We start from the raw sequence: 21,591 nt of genomic DNA on the forward strand, positions 1-21,591 counted from the left end.
TATAAAAATTTTTTAATTATAAATTTTCATTAATAGTAGATTTATAATACTTGATATTTTATAAAAATATGTGTATATTTTTTTCATATTTTTTTAAAAATATAATAAATATATGACGTTTATTTTTGTGAAGTTTATGAGATGATAAAAAAAATTTTTATTTTTATTTTTATTTTATGCAGTTTTATTGAAGTGACCGGAAGTGGGGTGATTCAAATTTTTATTTATGTAAAAAAAATATCAGGCCTCACTTCCGCTGAATAATTAACTGCAGTAATTTTGTTTTTTATCATATTGAAGGAAATCTTATATTAAGTTTGTATTTGATACAATAATAATTATAATAATTATAAATAGAGTAAATATATTAAAAGTTCATTAAAAAAAGTATTTTAAAAATTTTTTAATAATTAATATAAATGCTACTGAATAAAGTATTACGACATGCAATTTAATTTGCGGCTTAACTGTGGGCTTTATAAAAGCCTTTGCTTGTATTAAAATATTTTAAAAAATTACTAAAGAGAGAAAACTTTTAATGACTGTCGAGAAGCACTTGAGGAATCTTATCATTTATATTTATAAAAAAAATAATTGTAGCAGTGGTAGAATTTATTTCAAGTTTCGCTATAATTAAAAAACAAGTCCTCAATTTTTGTATATTTGTCTTCAAATTAAAATTGTGTCTAAACAATTGAGTTTACGGAAAAATTCACTTGATACTTTTTTGTAGAGAATTTAATTTCCTACAAAATTGTATTGATACAAATTTGCTGTATCTTCGATAGTTTAGTCAGAATTTAAGTTTAAACGTGAGGATACTAATAGGAGCTTTCAGTTGATACATGAGCTGAGTAGTTAAAAATTAAAATTACTAATTATCTATGAAAGATACGGTAAAATTGTATAGGAACAAATTTATAGAGAATTAAATTTCCTATAAAAAAGTATTCTTTATATTTTTCTGTAGACTCAATATTTTACAAGTTATTTAAATTTTAAATTCTTTTTTAGCTTTACGAAGTAATAATATAAATAATAACAGTAGTAACTTAATAGTCTAGATATATATTTATATGTATATATATAAATTATTTGATAATTTAATTATGTGTAGAAATATTAGCTTCAAAAGAACTAGTAATCATTTTTTGTTCATCGGCGATCGCAGAAGGATGAGGAGATGAAACCTTTTTTTTTGTCACCTCTTGTTCCTCATTGGTCTTTGATGTGTGCCCAATGATCCTCATCAGACCTTGACAATTAATTAGTTTAATCAATTTATTTACCAACTACTCGTCTTGTCAGCTACCTCATACTTAGAAAAAAAATACTCCGTATGCAAAATTTATGCTCAATATAAAACCACAACCTTGACCGACTTGAATAAAAATTAATAAATTAAACACAAGGGCTGATTTTTTAACCCTCTCAATAAATCAGCTCTAATAATATTTTCCCTATCATTTTTAAATTTCTCATTTTCCCTCTTTTCGTACATATTTGTTTTTTTTTTTTTCAACTAATTTCGATAGTCGCCTCTAAACTAATTTTTAAATTTTACCGCCAATTTTTTAAAAATTCAAATATTTTTTTTTCCCGCCTTTTTTATTTTTATTCAAAAAATTTATATTTATGTCATTAATTATAAAAAAATGTATACTAGTCATATAAATTTTACAATTATATAATAATAATAATAATAAATAATTTGTTACCTATAGTTTCCCCGTTAGCGATGACTCCTGTTCATGCAGTAACCCGTAGTCCAAGTGAAGTGAATTTAAAAAATATAAAAAAAAAAATATATATATATATAAAAATGTCTTGTTAGTCACGATCGTCTCCTTGAATTTTATATTATCGACAAAAAATAATAATAATAAAATAAAAAAAAAAAAAAAAATTTTTTTTCTCTTCAATTCTTACAAAAGTATGATCGGTAGCAAGTAACACTAGCTTACTTACCTAAATGCTACATGAACATTTTCATCCCCTCTTTCTCTTTCCTCTTTCTCTCTTATTTTCCCTCTCAGTCAGACGCGGTGAATCGATTTGGGTAAAGTGGAGCATTGGGAGCAGAGCCGAGCTTGAGAGCTACAGCCTTAGGGCCAAGGGTAGTGTATAAGTAGTAAAACCCAGCAGTAAGCCACTAGGGCACTGCTGCTAGATAGAGGAATCTAAAGAGATGAACTAGGATCTACAAGATAACATATTATATATATTTATATTTATATATATATATATGACAGGTTCAAGAGAGAAAGAGGGAGAAAATGTCGAGACACATTTTTAATAAAAATTATTTTAACGAGACTTACACTCACCGTTGTCACGGTACTTGCTGAGTTGTTGATACACTTGTTTCATACGTTCAATGTTGATGCGTGAGCTTTTGCTATGGTTCACCATCGGCAATGGATAGTCACGTCCTATTATACATTTAGCAGATCGCTGGACGCATAGAGGCGCCACCCATGGCTCGTGTATGTAACGGGTTGGATAACTTTTCAGTACTGGTAAATATCGTCTGACCATTTGTCCATTGAAATTAAAAATTTTTTTTTTTTCCACATAATTTACAAAAAAATTTTAAATAAATTTAATCAATCAATTTGTTTTTAATTATCAGCCAATTCGCTCGAAGACTAAAAAATTGGGAGTGATTGCGGATTTTATTTAATTACGAATTCAATCTGTCACTCAAACCCGGAAGTTGAAAAAAAATCATTCCCTTTAAGGAGTTAAGGGGAAGTTTTTTTTTTCCTGGAGTAATTCTGGAGTGAACTAGATTTTATTTAAATCCGCGTTTACTCTGAGACGGACTTTAAATCCGAAAATTTTTTACAGTGTAGAGTTTAAATAAAATGATAAAGATATAAATTACCTGATGTAGTCACCACTTGGATCGGCCTTGCGGCCAAAACGAACTGGGCAGTAGCAGTGAAAAAATTGTTGGAAAAATGAACTGCATGAGAGCCACATCCACATGCCGGCATTAACAGACCAATCGGCGTCGAGTAATAGTTGGTCGAATATCTTTCAATAGTAAGCGGTAAATTTAATTGTTTATTATATGATAAATATATAGATTTTATGTTAAGGTGTAGAGTGGGAATTGGGAATTCAAAAATGGGATTGCGGATATTAACGGGAAATTTATGAGCTTGTGATTACTTGGTTGGCATTGGACTCACGTACGAGCGGGACACATTTTAACAGTGTGTTTATTTTTTTACCTTCATCCCTTCTTCCCAGGAGATCCAGAGATCGCCCCTTGTCAAAAAACAAGCGACTGCATGACGAGCAAGATGATGAATCCAACCCTCCTCACGCAATTGCGTCATTATTGCGTCTATCCACGGAAATCCGGTTTGACCCTGGTAATGTTTAAATGTAACGAATTACATTGTTATATAAAATATTAATAGCTATATTTTTTTCCACCAATTACGTGTTTTTTATTTATAGAAAATAATTAAACTTATTTATGTTTTTTTTGAAATTTTTTGTCGATTATTAAAATTCGATAACTTACTAAATAATGAGTCTATGAAAAAATTCAAAGAATAACTTTTTTTAGTAAATTTAATTCTCTACAAATTTGTTCCTATACAATTTTGTCGTATCTTTGATCAGTAGCTTGTAATTTAAATTTTTAAGTATCAAATTCATAAATAAATTAAAAATTCTACTCCCATGAGTGTCCTAGTGTTTAAACTTAAATTCTGACTAAACTATTAAAAATACGGCAAATATGTATCAATACAATTTTATAGGAAATTAAATTCTCTACAAAAAAGTATTCTATGATTTTTTTCGTAAAGTCAATTATTTAGACACAATTTTAATTCAAAGACAAGTACACAAAATCTATGATTTTTTTTTTTTATCGATTTCAAAAATCTCTAAAAAAATTTACCAAATTTGTATATTTAAATATTAAAATAACTTACATTTGCCCATTTAGCCAAAGCTTCATTATTTTTATCCCAAGGAATTTGCAAACAAATGGGGTTGCCTTGCATCCGATCAAAATTTGGATTTTTAGTTGCCGCGCAGTAAAAAAATTCCCGCCACAGCAACTGTCCGTGTAGTGACAGCGGTGGTGATGCTTTTTTTATCTAAATAAATATATTAATTATATATATGATGCATGAGGAGTTACATTTTTCTACGCCCTTTTGGCTTCCGGGAAATTCCCCCGGGAAAGGAAAAAAAAATCATGCGTCCTTTTGGATCGAGGAAGGTTCCAAAAACCAAAAGGGGAATAAAAGTATGAGGGCTTTTGGAATTAGTAATGCGATTTATTAATCACGTGTTGATGAGGATAAAATAAATAGATAAAATAAAACCTTTCTATATAAATCTCTGAGCTGGTAATAAAAAAGTCTGGTGCTGAGACAACCAAATCGTAAATAAGGTGATAAACTTGTTTGATTGGGTAATAGAGACTGCGGTGTCATTTTGGGTCTTCCAAAGCTAGCGACCCATGCTTTACGACCTAGATGACGTTCTAGACGTGCTAATGCTTCACTTTCACCGCCGACCCAGACCGATGACTGAAGACCTTCTGTATCGAATCCTGCGGAAATATTAGACAGCCGTATTCGATCTCTTTGAAACACTAGATCGTTACATTGATCGATCTCTCATTTATTCTTTCTAATATAGTCTTAATTATTTATTAATATGATCGCCAATTTTTAAAAATACATCAGCAAAAGCTATTGAATTAATTGGGTATGAAAAAAAATTTTTTATCTGAATTTTAGTAGAAAATTTTTTGGAGTAAATATTGGATTGGAGCCTTACCGAGTTCTTCAAGAGTCGGCACTCCGTATAAATCGTCATGGTCATCTCTGAGAGGTGTGTAAGCCTCGCCAAGACTCTCGGCCGTTATCGACGGGACTGGAGAAATCGGAGGGTCCATTCCCGCGACTATATTTTGAAACTGGTGATAAGTCAATGGCGGCTTTCCTCCATTTCTGTCTAAAATTCTATTCAGTAAAAAAAAAAAATTTTTTGTTGTCAACAAAAATACTCATGGGGTAAAATGGACCGTAATAAAAAATACTAATTTCGGTAATTTTTAAATTTCGCGCTTAAAAATTTCTTTTTGTCAACAAAAAATTCATGAGGTAATACGGACCGTTACAAAAAACCTAATTTCGGTAATTTTTAAATTTCGCGGTTGAAAATTTTCTATTTGTCAATAAACAATTCATGGGGTAAAATGGACTACTACAAAAATACTAATTTCGAAAACTTTTAAATTTCGCGGTTAAAATTTTCTATTTGTCAAAAAAAAATTCATGAGGTAATACGGACCGTTACAAAAATCCTAATTTCGGTAATTTTTAAATTTCGCGGTTGAAAATTTTCTATTTGTCAATAAACAATTCATGGGATAAAATGGACTACTACAAAAATAATAATTTCGATATCTTTTAAATTTCGCGGTTAAAAATTTCTTTTTGTCAACAAAAAATTCATGAGGTAACACGGACCGTTACAAAAATCCTAATTTCGGTAATTTTTAAATTTCGCGGTTGAAAATTTTCAATTTGTCAATAAACAATTCATGGGGTAAAATGGACTACTACAAAAATACTAATTTCGATATCTTTTAAATTTCGCGGTTAAAAATTTCTTTTTGTCAACAAAAAATTCATGAGGTAACACGGACCGTTACAAAAATCCTAATTTCGGTAATTTTTAAATTTCGCGGTTCAAAATTTTCTATTTGTCAATAAACAATTCATGGGGTAAAATGGACTACTACAAAAATACTAATTTCGATATCTTTTAAATTTCGCGGTTAAAAATTTCTTTTTGTCAACAAAAAATTCATGAGGTAACACGGACCGTTACAAAAATCCTAATTTCGGTAATTTTTAAATTTCGCGGTTGAAAATTTTCTATTTTTCAATAAACAATTCATGGGGTAAAACGGACAACTACAAAAATACTAATTTCGGTATCTTCTAAATTTCATTGTGAAAATTTTAATATATAAAAATATTTATTCACAGCAATTACACTGGGAAAAATTTTGAGAATGAACGTGGATTAAATTCGGAGTTTAAATAAAATCCATATTCACTTCCGACTTTTTACATTCTATATTTTAAAAAAATTTTTAGCGGGAGTTTTTATTCATTTTAAATGTAAATATTTTTTCTTTCAGCTTACACTGACAAAATAAAAATAAATTCATGTCTATTTATGTGTTTATTGACATTCAAAAGATACAAAGGGGATGTAATTCTCCATCAGTTATTTATAAAAAAAAATTTATATATTTTTATATGATAGCGAACAGTGTATAGGTAAATATAATTTGTTATCTATTCGAGTACAATGCATAAATATTCCGCAAAAAAAATTTTTATAGCCGACCTAGATACTATACATTTAAATCGTTAGTTTTTTTTCTGAAGTTGATTTTTTTTTTATCCGTAAACATCTATCACACGTTTTGAAGATGGAGTAGTACACGTTTAAATGCCAGACTCGTAGAGTTTTCGTTTCATTCTCACGCACGGTTTGATACTTCGTTATAATTCGAGCCTCTTCATTCCCATTTCTCCAGGGAATCTCTTAATCTCTTTGATGCGCCAGGTGCGCTATTGTCGGTCACATATATTTTAACATATACCATTTATTTAAATATATTTTATAACTAGAAAAATATTTTTTTCATTTATTTTACTGCGCTCTTCATACTCTGGAGTAACTCTAGTGATCCTCGAGAATTTACAAACGTAAAAAAAAAAATAAACCTGAGTTTTTTTCGCTTAATATTTAAGTAGAAAAATTATTTTATTCAGATCAAAAATTAAATAAAAAAATTTATTTGCTGAAGAATATAATTTGATAAATTTTAATTTTGGGGTAAAAATGATATTTTAGAGAATATTTAAAACGAGGGTCAGATTTTTTTTTTTTAAATTGTGATAAAATTATTATATGTGTACGAGATAAGCAGAAAAATTTGTACCCGATGTTCAGAAGTCAAAAAATAATTATCGAAGGAGACCATCATGCCCCGGTCTCCCTATTTCTATATGAAATAAATGAAAACTTACTCATCTAATTTGTAAAGCGTATGCGAAACCATCTGCAGAACAGAGATCCCAAGTTCTTTGCACAGAGTAGCGATATTGTGGTCTCTCGCCCGGCCAAAAGGTTCCGGATCTTCCTCGAATGTGAGATTAGTGGTGCCCCATTCGCGGAAAATTTTTGGCAACACATCTGCCGGCTGGCCGCGAATTACAAACAACCGCGAGTTCAATTTTCTGAGCGAGGCATCGAGATCTTCAAGACACTGGAGAAGAAATCTGTAGATAATTAATAAAAAATATTTTGTGACAGTATATATGGTGACATATAAATTGTTGTTGCTCTTGTAAAAATCTATCGCAAACGAACCTCCACTTGTTGATGCCGATACTTTTACTTCCAGCTGACCAAGGATCGATGACAAAAACGCATCGGAAGGTATTTGCACCACTGAGACCCTCCCTCAGCGAGGGATTGTCATGTAGTCTGAGTCCTTTTCTGAACCAGTGAACTGTGTGTTTACCTCTGTCACTGGTTGTGGCACTGCCGGTTGTTGCTGTTCCAGTCCCACTGGCAGTTGTATTGGGTGTGATCGAAGCATCTTTGATACCTTTACAGCTCGGCACACTTCGACCACGATTGTTATGACGACTACCGGTCATATCTTTCCCAGTTCAATCTTCAATCATCTTTTACATTTTTTTGCAGGAATCGAAAATAAAATCTTGCTACAAAATTACACATACATATATATAGATATATTATTATATATAATATTACGAGTATTAAGTAATGATGGAGACTCACATTAACATTTATCGGATCATAGTGTAATAGATGCCGCTGGGCGTTCAGTAAGAGTGAAAGTCCTGTATATATAAACATATATTTTTTAAAAAGTTATTTACCGGCTTGTCACGTGTATAGCAACGTGCAAATATTATATACATTTACTAGTTCCCTTTCTCTTTGTTTTATTTTAAATAATTACTGATATAATCCTTTGTCTATTCACTTTATTAATTTGGCGAGTATTAAATTCTATTAATTGACATTTATTTTTAACTGCATGTATATAATTATATATATGGATAACATTGCATTGAATTTCAAAAATAAAAAATTTACTAAAAATTTTTTTAACGGGAAATTTTAGGCGAGCTTCGATATGATACTGCAGTTAGCAGATGATCAATAATTTTTGAACTTGTTTTTAAAAAATAAATTACAAAAAAAAAAATATTTGAAAAAATTGCACCTGTAGTTTGTAAAATTTTCTACATGTGCATATTTTTAGTTTTTTTTTTTTTGTAATTTATTTGTTGAAAAAAAAAATCCGAAAATGACTAATTGTCTGCTAGTCATGCTTCGATTGCACTTAAAAGTTTTTGGATTTTTTTTAATGAAAAAAATAAAGATTAAAAAAATATTTTGAAAAATTGCACATGTAGTTTATGAAATTTTGAATATGTGCATTTTTTTAGAAATATTTTTTTTTCATTATTTATGTTACTTTTGGAGCTCAAAAAAATTGATGGTCTATAAAATAAAATTTAAAAATAGAAAATCAGTACAAAGTGTCAGGTAATGAATATTTTACTATCGACTATTGTTTTATTGTATAACTTCTAGTTCTCTTAACTCGACACAGTAATTATCGGGATTATATTTTGAGAGACTGGGTTACAATCGTGTTAAAAATTACTCAATAGGTTTCACCGGTCGATTGATAAACTTATCAGTTGCAGTAATACAAGGTCATAGACATTGAATATAAACTATTGTCTGTTTTCCATTGTTTGTTGTCTGTTATCGGGAAAAATATATTATAAAAAATGATAACTGGTGTTATTGATATTATTATTTGTCACTGTCGGGTGTGATTTTAATTTAATGAAAAGTCTTTTCATATATCGGTGAATAAATTGATTCAAATTAAAACAATGCACGGTTGGATAACTTTGTGAGGATGCTGATGAAAGGCAAGAGGAGCAATTATTGCTTAAATTTAAATTAGGATCTTACTGGGTCTAATTTTTTTTTTTTTATTATCATTGTAATCAATAAAAATAATAATAATACCAATAATTAAAATTAAAAGTTTTGTATTTATGACTTTAAATTAAAATTGTGTCTAAACGATTGAGTTTACGAAAAAATTCACTCAATACTTTTTTGTAGAGAATTTAATTCCCTACAAAATTGTACTGATACATATTTGCCGTATCTTTGATAGTTTAGTCAGAATTTAAGTTTGAACAGGAGAATATTAATGGGAGTTTTAATAGATTTATGAACTAAATACCGAAAAATTGAAATTACACGTTATCTATCAAAGATATGGTAAAATTGTATAGAAACAAATTTATAGAGAATTAAACTTCCTACAAAAAGTTATTTATTAAATTTTTCCATAGACTGCATATTTAATGAGTTATTTATATTTAAACTTGAATTTAAAATTTATATTAATATTTTTTTAAAAAACAATTAATAAATAAATAAAAAAATTTTAATAAAGCTTAAAGATTAAAAAAAAAATAAACACGAGATATTTTCAAGCATTTCCTTCAGGTAATCAATTCTAAAGATTTAATAAAATAATCCTTTAAATTGCAGCTCTTGGTTTATTTTTAATTAAAAAAAAAAAATATACCATAATTAAGATTCCATTTTATCTCATCACCTTTATTAAAATCTCAGAAGAAAAAAAAAGCTTTATTATATTTCATAAAAATAAAACGAACCTTCAAAAAGCCGTCTTTGGACCGCGCATAAATATAGACGTCAACTACGCACTGAAAAATCACTCGTCACCCACGACGGGTCATCCGGACCCAAACTAAGCACTGACCTAGTCCCCGAGTCCCAGACCCAGCAATTAAAAGCCAAAAAATAAAGAAATGTAAGTATGTTAAACAGCAAGTATTTGAATTTGTCTGAAAACGTCGAGCTACAGTTGTAAGATTAAACGACTCGTCGACGAGGGGGCTAAAGAGTGCGTTTGAAATCCACGCCGAGTGCAACGTGACCACATACCCGGAGACTCATTCGATTGGTCACGTTAATCACGTGGTTATTAAGTCACGTTGCACTCGCCGTGGCTCATTGCGTTACATTGTATCATATTTTATTTAAATACCTTTACCTTCACTACTACTACTACTACTACTACTACTTGTTGAAATACTTGAGCTGCTACTACTTATGTCTGAATAAAAAATACTACACTACTAATTTTATTGACTGAATGTTACTTCTCTTGCTTAGATCTTTATTTCTTATCACATATCATACTAAACTCAAAATTTTAATTACATATTTAACAGACAATCCTGTATATATAATTTTTTTTTGGCGGCTGTTCAAAATTATTTAGTAGGGGAGGGGAGGGGAGGGGAAAATGGGCCCTAAGGTTTTGGAGACCCATTTCACCCCCAAATCATTTGCACTCAAAATTTTAGAGGGTCGCCCCTTTTCCCTTATAAGGAAATTTGGGGTAAAATGAGACGCGGGAAAAATGGGTCGTAATATTTGGAATTCAAAAGAATTTGGAAATTCAAAAATTTTTAAGAGGTTTAAAGAAGCGTGAGGTAATTTGACCATCTAGACAGAGTTTGCTACTAAATTTTGAAGAAAAAAAATTTTTTCCGTTTGAGTCTTTGGTAAATTAAAAAAATAAGTAGAAAAAAAATTTTTTTTTTCTTGTGATGTCTTGTTTTGTAGCTTCTGCATGTAAAAAATTATCTAGTACAGCCCTTGCTTATAATTATAAAATTTCTCTTTGAATGACCTTTGACATAAAAAAAATTAATTTGGTCTATTTGGTGTTTTTATTGACTAAAAATATTTTTTACCATCGATTATATAATTTTGCGAAATATTTAAATTAATTTTCCATGATTTTTATTTTTTAAATGCCTGTAATTTTTCAAATTTTGAATTAATCGATTCGTTGCTTCGGACCTTTTTTGTAGTCCATTAAATTTCCAAAAAAATTGTCATCACACTTTTTCATATAATTTCCAAATTTCACAGCTACAATATTTTTTCCCGCGAGTTTTTAAATTTAACTTTTGGCGGTTAATTTAAAAATTTTCGAATTTATACAAAATAACTTTGTACAATAAACAAGAAAAAAAACGCTACTGTCAGCTGACAGTAATCTACATATATACACATACATATATACATAATAGATTACATGAACAAATATTACATCATAGCAGTTTCACTCGACCTCTTAACTTGTATACTAAATTATAAATTCATTTGCGCGATTAAATATCGTTCGGGCAACTTGATTACCGATTAATTGTCAAGATGAATTATTAAAAATTTAGAAAATAATGTGATTGCGTTAGTGAAGATAAGGGAGTACCCAGGGTCAGTATTAATTAGTAATGGTTAATTATAAATAATTAATTACCTTGAAATAGGATTTAAATTAGTGGTTTGGGAGAGTGGATGTAATGCAGCTTGTACTGGAATAGATGTAATAGAGCGCGAGTGTAGTTGTAAATAGATGGGTAAGCCGGGGTATTTATTGGGTAAACGGTTGTGATGATATGATGTAATCGCAACGTCACAGTGTTACGACACCCGGCCCTGGTTGTCGGACTATTGGATAATGATTCTGTACTTAAGTCGACCAAGTAATGTGTATAGTAATGTACTGACAATACGGGATACTATGGTCTTAATTAATAATCTCTTAATCACTATATATAATATATATTTATTGATTGATATATTTTTATCATGCGGAGAAAATTTGAATTTTTAATGAAGTCGAGTAAAGTGTTCGTTTTTTTTGGAGTAAATTCATTTTTTTTCTTTAAAAAAAAAAACGCTAGGGGGGGGGGTAATTGATTGATTAGAGGAATTTTTTTTTATGAATAAATTTTTTTTTTTTTAAATTAAAATGTGATGACAAGTGAAAAAATAGTAGTGGGAGTTGGGAACATGGAAAAATTATTATTGTGGGAAAACTATCAAAGATAGGTGAAAAATGTACTGAGATAAATTTGTAGGAAATTTAATTTCCTACAAAAAAGGTATCTTGTCATTGTTGTGTAAACTTGATAGTTTAGATGATATTTTAATTTAAAGAGAAATTTAGAATTATTAGTATGGGAAAATTTTTTGCTTTCATTTAAATTAAAATACCGGCTAAACTATTAGAGATACGATAAAAATATATGGGAGTAATGTTGTAGGAAATTGAATTCTCTACAAAAAAGGTCCTTATCAATTTTATCGTAAATCCAACAGTTTCTACAGAAAATAACTTTAAAGTCAATATTAAATATTATTATTTATAGACTTGATTTTAAATTTAAATTCTCAATTTCTATTTGCAAATCGATAAAACCGCTTCGTTTTTACTCTAAGAATTATTCATCACGCCTTAATTTTTTATTATTTATCACTGTACAATAAATAATCAAAATATATATTAAACTCCACTCAATTTTTTTACCCACAAAAAATATCTGCCAGCAATCGGTCAATAAATTCGAGTTTCTTTGCCCAGAAATTAAAAACCTCAGTAAAACCCCGCGACTTAATTAAACAAAATAAAAATATAAAAAATCTCATCTCTCCTCAATCTCAATCCAACTCGTTTTCCCGTAAATAAATATTATTTTTAAAATAATTAAATTCTCACCTATTTGATAAAAGATCCAAAAAAATATGTCACTAAATAATTACAACAATAAAAAATAAAATCTGTATTTTCTCAAGCAAAATTAATTGTAACAAAAAGAAATAAAGAGCGAAAAAAAAAAAAATTAAAAAAATAATAAAGTATGAGAGATCTATTTTACTAACTACTTGACCTATAAAGAAAACAGTTCATTAAAAAGAACCAAGTAATGGAAATAAATATCAAAGTGTGTAGTGGTTGTAAGTATTCTTGTCTTGATTATTTTATGGTGAGAAACATCATCATATTATTGGATAACTATTCTACAATTAAATTAAATTAACTTTCTTTAATTATTATTATCATTTTATTTTTATTATTGTTATCATTTATAGTTACGAGTAGAGTGCGCTCGATAGTCGAGTTTTTACGCTCGTATTTATATTTATTTATTTAACATTTTAACTTTTATTTGCTTTACAATGAGTTTTTTTTTTAATTGTTTTTATTAAACTTGTCATTTAAATTTATCTGTATCTTACATACTGACGTATAAAATAGTCTCATACTAAAAATCACACGTGAGCAAAGCACACACATTTACTTGCCGTCAATTCATTCTCCCTTATATATTTATCATATTTATTATTCTTCATATCATATAATTATGAGTACGGAATTACAATTATTATTTATTTAATTATCGTAATTAGAATTTTTACCGTAAATCTATCACGTAACTGCGCTAATCCATAGTAATGCGTAGCATGGACTCTAGTTAGTTTTTAAACTTTAGGAATTTTTAGTTTTTTTTAAATTATTACTGGCTATTCAATTGATCTTCGCTGTATTAGCTTAGGATGAGTAATTACACTTTTTTATTTTCAAATTTTTATCAACTTGCAGATCTACATCTAGATGATTTTTATCTTTAGATGAGTGTATACTCAGTATTGATAATTTATTTTATTACAGTTGAGATATCGAAAAATTTTGAGATTTTAATTATTGTTTATTTTGTAATTATTTTTTTTTATGGTAACGGAAGTCTAAATTTTTGTTACAGTATTTGACAAATTTTTTTTAATTACAAATTTATCATTTAAAATTTTAAAAATTATTTTTTCAAATTACAATGTTGGAATTATTTGATTAATTGTCAATTTCAAAATTACATATTTTTTTTTTATATTTACACTGTAAAAAATCGGAAATTAACGCGGATTTTATTCAAATCGGAGTTCAAAAAAATCTGGAGTAAATATCAAATTTTTTTTTAGCAATTTTTGGAGTGATGTAAATTTTTTTTAATTCAGCGATCTGGAGTTTAAAATTTAAAATAACCTCCTCTCTGGAGTCAATTTTACTCCATAGGGACAAAATAAGACTCCGACTTTAATCCGCGTTTACTCCGTAAATTTTTTAGTCAAAAAAAAAATTCCGTTTCAGTTTCAATCAACAAAAGTTTAAGAAAATTTTTTAATTTAAAAATACTTGGGATTAAAAATGAAAAATAATAATTAATTATTCACAAATAATTAATTATTATTTTAATCAATCAAATTTATCAAAAAAAAAAATTTATATATTATCAATAATTAATATTTTAAAAATTTGCCAGTGGAAATTAAAATTGTTTTTTAATAAATGATTAAATTATTTACTGTAATTAAAATAATTCACGAACAATTATATAAAAAATAAACATATATATCTACATCTATATATGTATATGTCCGTGTATCATTTTGTCAATTGCACCCGCGTTACCGAGCTTGCGCAAATCCTGCGCATACGCAACTAAGTTTTTTTTATTTCTCTTGTATTTATTATTAATTTTTTTTTTTTGTTTTAACTTTAATTTTATTTATTAATTCATCAATCAATATTCATCAATATGTATACCTACTAATTTATTATTTATTAATGATAACGGCTATTGAAAATATATTTATGGCAGCAGGATTTATATCCTTTTTAGCTTTTAAAAATACTCATATCTTTAATATGTATAAAAAAAAATTTACTCGAAGAGTTAATTCACGAAGCTCATTAATTGTTATATTAATAATTAATAATAATAATAAATCAGTAGATGATAGATGATATAAAATAATTAATCCTAATACTGTGTACAATAAATGAGATAAAAAAAGTCACTCACACAAAATTTACAAATTTAGTTTTATATTTTTAAAGTTAAAAAAAAAATTCACGCACACAAAATTTACAACTTTTATTTTATATTCATTGTTTTTTTACTTTATTTTATGTGATTACTTTTTTTTTTTTTTTTTTTTTTTTACGTTACTTAGACGTCATTTTTTCAATAAAATTAATGCAACAGTATCTGAAGTTATAATTATAATTTAAATAAAATAATAAATTTTATTTTTGTGTAAATATATTTTTAAAAAATAAATAATTGAAAAAAAAAAAAAAAAAAAAAAAAATTTACATTATTTAATAAATAGTTGTAACATATTTAAAATATGTATAATTTGTATATAATTATTTATTAATTTTTTGTTTGATAAAATATTTATGTTCCAATTTAACATATTGTTAAATAAAAATATATGACATATAAAAAATTATTGATTAATTTTTAAACTTGAATTTAAATAAATTAAATTCATATTTATTTTTTCAAGAAGTTATTCTGGTTTTTAATTTTGAAAAAATTGTTAATAAAAAACAATTTCGTTTTTTTTATATAAATATTTAAATTAATATTTTAATTCACTGGGGCTTAGAGATCATATTTATGAGTAAGTCTTAATAACCGATAATTTTAAAATATAAATTATTTATTTTAAATTAAATACCCGGTTTTTTTTTTTTTACTAAAATTTCGTATCATTAAATTTTAATCTTGATAACGCGGACATGAAAAATTCCGTCAATTTCAATAAAAATTTTATAAATAAATTTTATTTAAATTTCTATTTTTACGAAATTACAAACTCACATTTTTTTTGACATTCAAATTACGAAATTTGAAATTAAACAAAAAAAATCCAGGTAAAAAAAATACCCGTTTCCTAAAATTAAACAAAAATACAAAAAATAAACCATAATCATAAAGAACAGATTAATAATTTTCAGATTTTTTTGCAACAAAAAAAAAAAAAAAAAAAAAAAAAAAAAAAAAAAATGCACTTGTAGAAAATTTAAAAAACTACATGTGCATTTTTTCAAAATATTTTTTTTGTTAATAATTTGTCGTTTTATAAAAAATAAAAAAATCATTAGACGTCAGGTAACCAGAATCATAAATAAACCAGAATGAATTCTTGCCAATTAAACCTACGATCCAATGATTAAACTAAATAATAACAATAAAATAAAAACAATATGAAAAAATAAAAAACAATAAATAATGTCCAGATACCATTATATTAAATTTAATGCGGCCCCTCACACTAACCAGGTACGCAAAGTTATCTCATACATTTTAAAATTACTTAATTACACTCGCATCCTCCACATAACAATAATAATAATAATATTCATAATTAATCATATTAAAAATAAAAAAAAAAAAAAAAAAAATAAAAACAAGCTGGAAGGTTTTGTTCATGTTTCGTTTAACATCATTCTTATTTTCTCTCCATTACCACCGATTTTAAAATATTCCCGCCCTCAGCTAATCACAATCGCAATTAACTCAAATATTTTTTCCTTTAAATAATTTTTTCAAAATAACCAATTTCTAATCGCGTTTACGTCGCGATTTAATGTTGCTGCTGATGGCGGGGGTTGTTGCTGATGTTGCTCTTGTTGTTGTTGAATTAACGTTAGCTAAAGATAATTTACCATTAGCGCGTTTATATTTCTTCCCCACCCCAGCAGCACTGAGAGCAATCAAATCATCAGGACAATTTGAAGCGCGTTTAGAACCTCTCGTTCTCCTAGAAATTCCAAGTTCCATTTTATTAAATTCAGCTTGCAATCTTCGGGCTAATTCGTAGTCTTGTTTTTCCTGCAGCAAAGTCCTGGATATTTTTTCTTCCTCAATTACCACGCGTTCATTTACTAAATCACTCTTGTCAGCTTCATCATCATTGCTACCATTTACTCCATTTATTTTATTATTATTATCATTATCATTGTCATTATTGTTATCATTATCATTATCAGTACTATCATTTCTTATAAATTTAAAATTTCTAACGGAACTTCTCGTTGTACGCTTACGTGTAAATGTCACTTTATTGTTATCATCATCAAGTGTTAATTTATCACGACTGTCATTACTCGAGTCCTTCTCCTTAATCTTCGATACTCGCGGACGCTTTGCGCACTTTCGCGTACTTTTTTTACACTTAACTATTTTTTTATCCGTCGAATTCTCTGCTATCGTTTTGTTGCTTATTAATTTACGTGATGATTTACGGGTCTTACTTTTTGCTTTGCTATCAACATCATCATCATCATCATCATCATCATCATCATCATTATGATCATCATTATTATCATCTTTGTTTGAGGTTGCGTCAAAATAAACTTTGCGTCTTTTTATTCTCTCTGCGATATTTTCCATCGCTTGCGACTCGCTATCAATAAATGACGGATTTATTAATTTTTGCTGACAATCTGATGACAAAACTGCTGGGGTTGTAATGGACGAAGTGTCATTAGCTTGCGAATCATTGGCAATATTTTTGTTGCGTTTCAGAGCCCCGTTTTTGTGTGACTTTGATTTTGTCTTGGCGGATTTGTCTGCTGGTTTTTTATTTGTTTTGGCTGTAAAACAAGTCGAGGATGTTGAGGTGGCTGGTGTTGGTGATGATGGTGATGATGTCCCGTTTATCATGCGATTATTTGCTGGATAATTTTTATTTATCTCGACAGTTGCTTCGGAAGTTGGATGATTATTTTTCGGCGAGTTTAATTCTACTGACACTTGGGATTGTGATGTTGGTTTTGATTGAGTTTGATTTTGTTCGGTGGAACTGCTTGGGGATTTCCACGTGGGTGACGTATTTATGACACGTGCTTCTTGTCTTATTCGACCTAAAATTTTTTATTTATTTATTAATAAGCTGTTACTTTATATTTATCAATTATAATAATTAATAATTAAGAATATTTTATTAGTGCCATTTTTTTTTTTTATGGAACCAAATAAAAAAATTAAAAATTTTATTTTTTATTTACTTATAAGATCCTTGTCCTAGGTCAGTAATAAACGAAAAAAGGAGTGGGAGTATGAGATAAAAATAAAAATTTTGAATAGTGATCGTAATTTTAAAAACAATACAGTGCAATAAAATTAATTACTGTAAGCAATAAAATGTCTGTTTTAAAAATAAATAATTGATAACTCTAGAATTAATCTCTGAAATAAAAAAGTTTGAATAAAAAGTGTTCGATTACAAAAATACTCCGAGGGTCAGAGCTTGAGTCTGTCAGTCTCTCCAGTCCGATAAATAAAAATTACTAATTAATCTGCTGATAGTAAATAATAACAAACTTATCTGAGCTGATAAACTAGCTTACAATTAATATGAGTGGACTTATTCGAATGTAATGTAATAGTGCCAGTGATACTTTTACTTTGCTAACAATTTTCCGGTAATTCTAACTCATATTTTTTTTTTTAATTAATTAATTAAATTCATAAACTCTACAATCTTGTCATTTAAATTTTGAATTAATTAAAAAAAAAAAAATTACCTTTAAATGCGCTCCAGGTACAACCAATGCGTCTAAAATGTCCAATAGAAGGTGTCCTAAAGACCGGATTTGAAATTCTCTTCAAAACAGGAATCACCCGTAAAATTTTCGGGTCTATTTGCCTCCCATCGGGCATTACTTTCAAAGGCGTTCGCGGTAAAATTTTAATGGGTTTGAAATGATGAATCTCCGGGTTTATGCTGTCATGGCTACCGGCGCTCTGCGCACTGACTCTCTGCTGCTTATCATCACTCGGCATCGTCGTGATTCCAGCGTTCGGCACCGAGCTCCCGGTTGTCATGACGCAAATTTCCATAGCAATATTTTTTTTATTGTTACTCAGTAAGTCTGCGGGTACTCTTAGTTCTTCTTCGTTCTGGTCTCCATATATTTTAGAATTAGAGCAACTCGGTTCGGTTGCTATGTAGGCATTTATTTTAGGCATCAACGTCTGCTGTTTGAGCGTAAGAATATTAGGAATAAGCAGCGTCGAGGACAAGGAGGACGAGGGTGTCACCTGACAGCAGTCTTTAGTTCTCACAATAGACGAGGGCTTGCTGCAGAAACTCTGTCTGGTGTCAATCGGCTGAAGTTTTGTTGCTATTAAATTAATGTTATTGGACATACGAATATCATTATCGATATTCCTCGACAATATGTTGGTTGAGTTCGTTTTAATGTTGATATTGCTGAGGTTAAATAGATGATTATTCAATTGCAGCGGGTCCGAGGCCGGTAGCAGCAACTGTTTGTTGTTGTTGTTAAACTGCAGACGGTCGTTCTGCAAACACTCGCCTGACTGAGGCACCAGATACTTGCTGGCTTGATGAGTCGTGTTTTTCAAACAGTCATTGTAGTACTTTATTGTTTTCTCTTTATCTAATAATTGTTTTTTAGCAAGCGAACGCGCCAATAGTCGATCCTGCGCATATTGCGCGAGCTTTTGCTTATCATCGGTCTCTTGTTCATGTAATTTACGTAAATATTGTTCATTTACCAGTCTCTCGGATTCACGTTGACGTAACATTTCTTGTTCGGCTAATTTTAGTTGCAATTCGTATCCACAATGAATCTCACCTCCACTCAATATGTTTTGAGTGTAATCTGATAAAAATATTTTTTGTTTAGTATTTTGTTTTTTTTTTTATATTTTTGGAGCATAAAAAAATTTAGAATTTTTTACTGAGTAAATATTTAAAATTTGCGAATTATAAAAAAACATTTTATGTACGAAATTTATTGATGACATTTTTTTTTTATTCCAAAATTCCAATGTTTAATAAGGTAAAAAAATTTTGATGTTTAATGAAATTTTAGAAATTTTTTTTGACTTAAAAAAAAATATTCTGGCTAACAGACAATTAATAATGTTTGGATTTTTTTTTTGCAACAAATTTATTGCGTTAAAAAAAAAATAAAAAAATGCACATGTAGAAAATTAAAAAAACTATAAGTGCAATTTTTTAAAATATTTTTTTTTTGCTTGTAAAAAATTCTAACAGTTATTAGTCGGCTAACTCCAGTATCATAAAAAAAATATGATCCTAGTTAGGAGATAATTAATAATTATCGGATTTTTTTTCAACAAATTTATTAAAAAAATAAAAAAATGCACATGTAGAAAATGAAAAAAACTACAAGTGCATTTTTTAAAAATATTTTTTTTTATAGTTCATAATTTTGAAAACAAAAATGAAAAATTAAACGACTAATTTAGTTCTAATCAGTTTCTAAAAAAATTATTTTTTTTTGCTTTGAAAACAAAACAAATTCGTACATAAAAAGTGATACTGATTGGAGGTTAAATGATTGTCTTTTTTTTTTTTTCATTCTTACTCCTACTGTCTGGAACTATATACAACATATATGTAAAAAAAGTGACTCACCAGACTCATTATTAATATGAGGAACATCATTAATAGTAATATTATTTCTATCCTGAATTTCCTTGGGGTAATTTGATCGTATGAACTCCCAGAGGTTGTTATTGACGAGAGTTTCAGACTTGGTCGCGGTTCTGAGCCATGATCCGACTCTGATTCTGCACATAGGACAGCTCAAACTGTTGTGTTTGAATGTACCTTTGAGACATCTCAGACAGAGGTTATGATCGCAGGGTAGTGTCACTGGTTCAATTAATATTCCGCGACAAACTGGACACATCAAGTCACTATAATTAATGTTATCTGATGTTGCTGCCGTGTGTGTCACCGTTAGATCGTACAATTTTGACGTTCTTTTTAAATACGTCGCCATCTTCAAAGGCCTTATGCATATATACGCATAAGTATATATATAGATATATATTTAACTATACGTATATATTCAGATTACACTGCGATGACAATGATGCTGATGATTATTATTATTGTTATTACTACACTACTATTATTATTATTATTATTATTATTATTATTATTATTATTATTATTATTATTATTGTTATTCTTACTCCTGTATGTCAATCCATTGTCGCTTTACAGTTTTACTTTTTACTTTTTATATTCGCTTTAACATTTGCTGCATTTACTATACATGAAAAGTATGTATAGATATGGTATATTTAAGTTATGATGAATACGGAACGGGAGAACTGGACTCTGATGATAAATTCTGTGATGGTGATAAAAATCACTCGGATGGTAAGAGAGAAATATTTTTTTGTGGTTGTGGGAAATTTTTTGGTCGGTAAAAATTTGCGGGTCAGGGTCAGGCGGGTACCTGTGCAAATTTAGCGTCTCATCGAATAAATTGTGAAATCAAAATGACGTGAATTGATAGGTCTACGTTAGGTCCGTAGAAGTCCACCAAAATTATCGTTAGGTCCCCTATAGTTTTTTTATAAATAATTTTTGAAATTTTGCAATAAAAAAAAATTTCATTTCAGCACCTCATTCAGAACGAAACCAATAAATTTGATCGTTTTTGCATTCCTTATCATTAGGTCCGTATTGGTCTCTAGTTTTTCATGCTAAAATGAAATTTTTTTTTTTGAAAAATTTCAAAAATTATTTATAAAAAAACTATAGGGGACCTAACGATAATTTTGGTGGACCTCTACGGACCTAAAGTAGACCTATCAATTTAGGTCATTTTGATTTCACGATTCCTTCGATGAGACGCTAAATTCGCACAGGTCAGACGGGTTACGATGGAACTATTTTTATGGATCGTCAGATTTTCCTGGAAAAAGG

The 21,591-nt window shown here is 28.5% G+C and overlaps 2 protein-coding genes across 6 annotated transcripts in view; both read right to left on the reverse strand.

Moving 5' to 3' along the window:
• Window positions 1-368: 368 nt before the first annotated feature.
• The window catches only part of LOC103569344 (cryptochrome-1), a 65,187-nt gene continuing 43,964 nt past the window's right edge, over window positions 369-21,591 (reverse strand). The window contains exons 1-13 of one of the 5 annotated variants that reach the window (XR_548918.1): window positions 9,813-10,044; window positions 7,873-7,934; window positions 7,435-7,793; window positions 7,092-7,343; window positions 4,816-5,000; window positions 4,356-4,585; window positions 3,957-4,124; window positions 3,240-3,380; window positions 2,888-3,039; window positions 2,322-2,530; window positions 1,969-2,200; window positions 1,719-1,745; window positions 1,213-1,255 (exon numbers count right to left, since the gene is read on the reverse strand). Coding sequence is in view for 4 of the 5 variants with exons in the window: in XM_008546603.2 (XP_008544825.1) it covers window positions 1,104-1,255; window positions 1,719-1,745; window positions 2,328-2,530; window positions 2,888-3,039; window positions 3,240-3,380; window positions 3,957-4,124; window positions 4,356-4,585; window positions 4,816-5,000; window positions 7,092-7,343; window positions 7,435-7,727 (1,803 nt within the window). In the remaining variant the exon portion in view is untranslated. Of the gene's footprint in view, window positions 1,256-1,718; window positions 1,746-1,968; window positions 2,201-2,321; window positions 2,531-2,887; window positions 3,040-3,239; window positions 3,381-3,956; window positions 4,125-4,355; window positions 4,586-4,815; window positions 5,001-7,091; window positions 7,344-7,434; window positions 7,794-7,872; window positions 7,935-9,812; window positions 10,045-11,494; window positions 11,566-21,591 lie in introns of those variants that run through there. The other 4 variants (XM_008546603.2, XM_008546602.2, XM_008546606.1 and 1 more) reach the window with 4 other exon arrangements.
• LOC103569343 (rho GTPase-activating protein gacZ) lies at window positions 15,939-20,911 on the reverse strand. Its single transcript, XM_008546601.3, has 3 exons — window positions 20,284-20,911; window positions 18,398-19,501; window positions 15,939-17,734 (listed from the first exon to the last, which is right to left on the reverse strand). The coding sequence occupies exons 1-3, from the start codon at window positions 20,651-20,653 to the stop codon at window positions 16,431-16,433; spliced, it is 2,778 nt and encodes a 925-aa protein (XP_008544823.1). The 5' UTR covers window positions 20,654-20,911; the 3' UTR covers window positions 15,939-16,430.

The sequence above is a fragment of the Microplitis demolitor genome, chromosome 5, assembly GCF_026212275.2.
Source record: "Microplitis demolitor isolate Queensland-Clemson2020A chromosome 5, iyMicDemo2.1a, whole genome shotgun sequence".
Taxonomy (NCBI): Eukaryota; Metazoa; Arthropoda; class Insecta; order Hymenoptera; family Braconidae; genus Microplitis; species Microplitis demolitor.

Coding starts and splice junctions, on each gene's coding strand:
- LOC103569343 (XM_008546601.3), bottom strand. CDS start 20,653: ATGGCGACGTATTTAAAAAGAACGTCAAAATTGTACGATCTAACGGTG. Junction 19,502..20,283: donor TCATATTAATAATGAGTCTG/GTGAGTCACTTT, acceptor TATTTTTATCAG/ATTACACTCAAAACATATTG. Junction 17,735..18,397: donor TACCTGGAGCGCATTTAAAG/GTAATTTTTTTT, acceptor AAAAAATTTTAG/GTCGAATAAGACAAGAAGCA.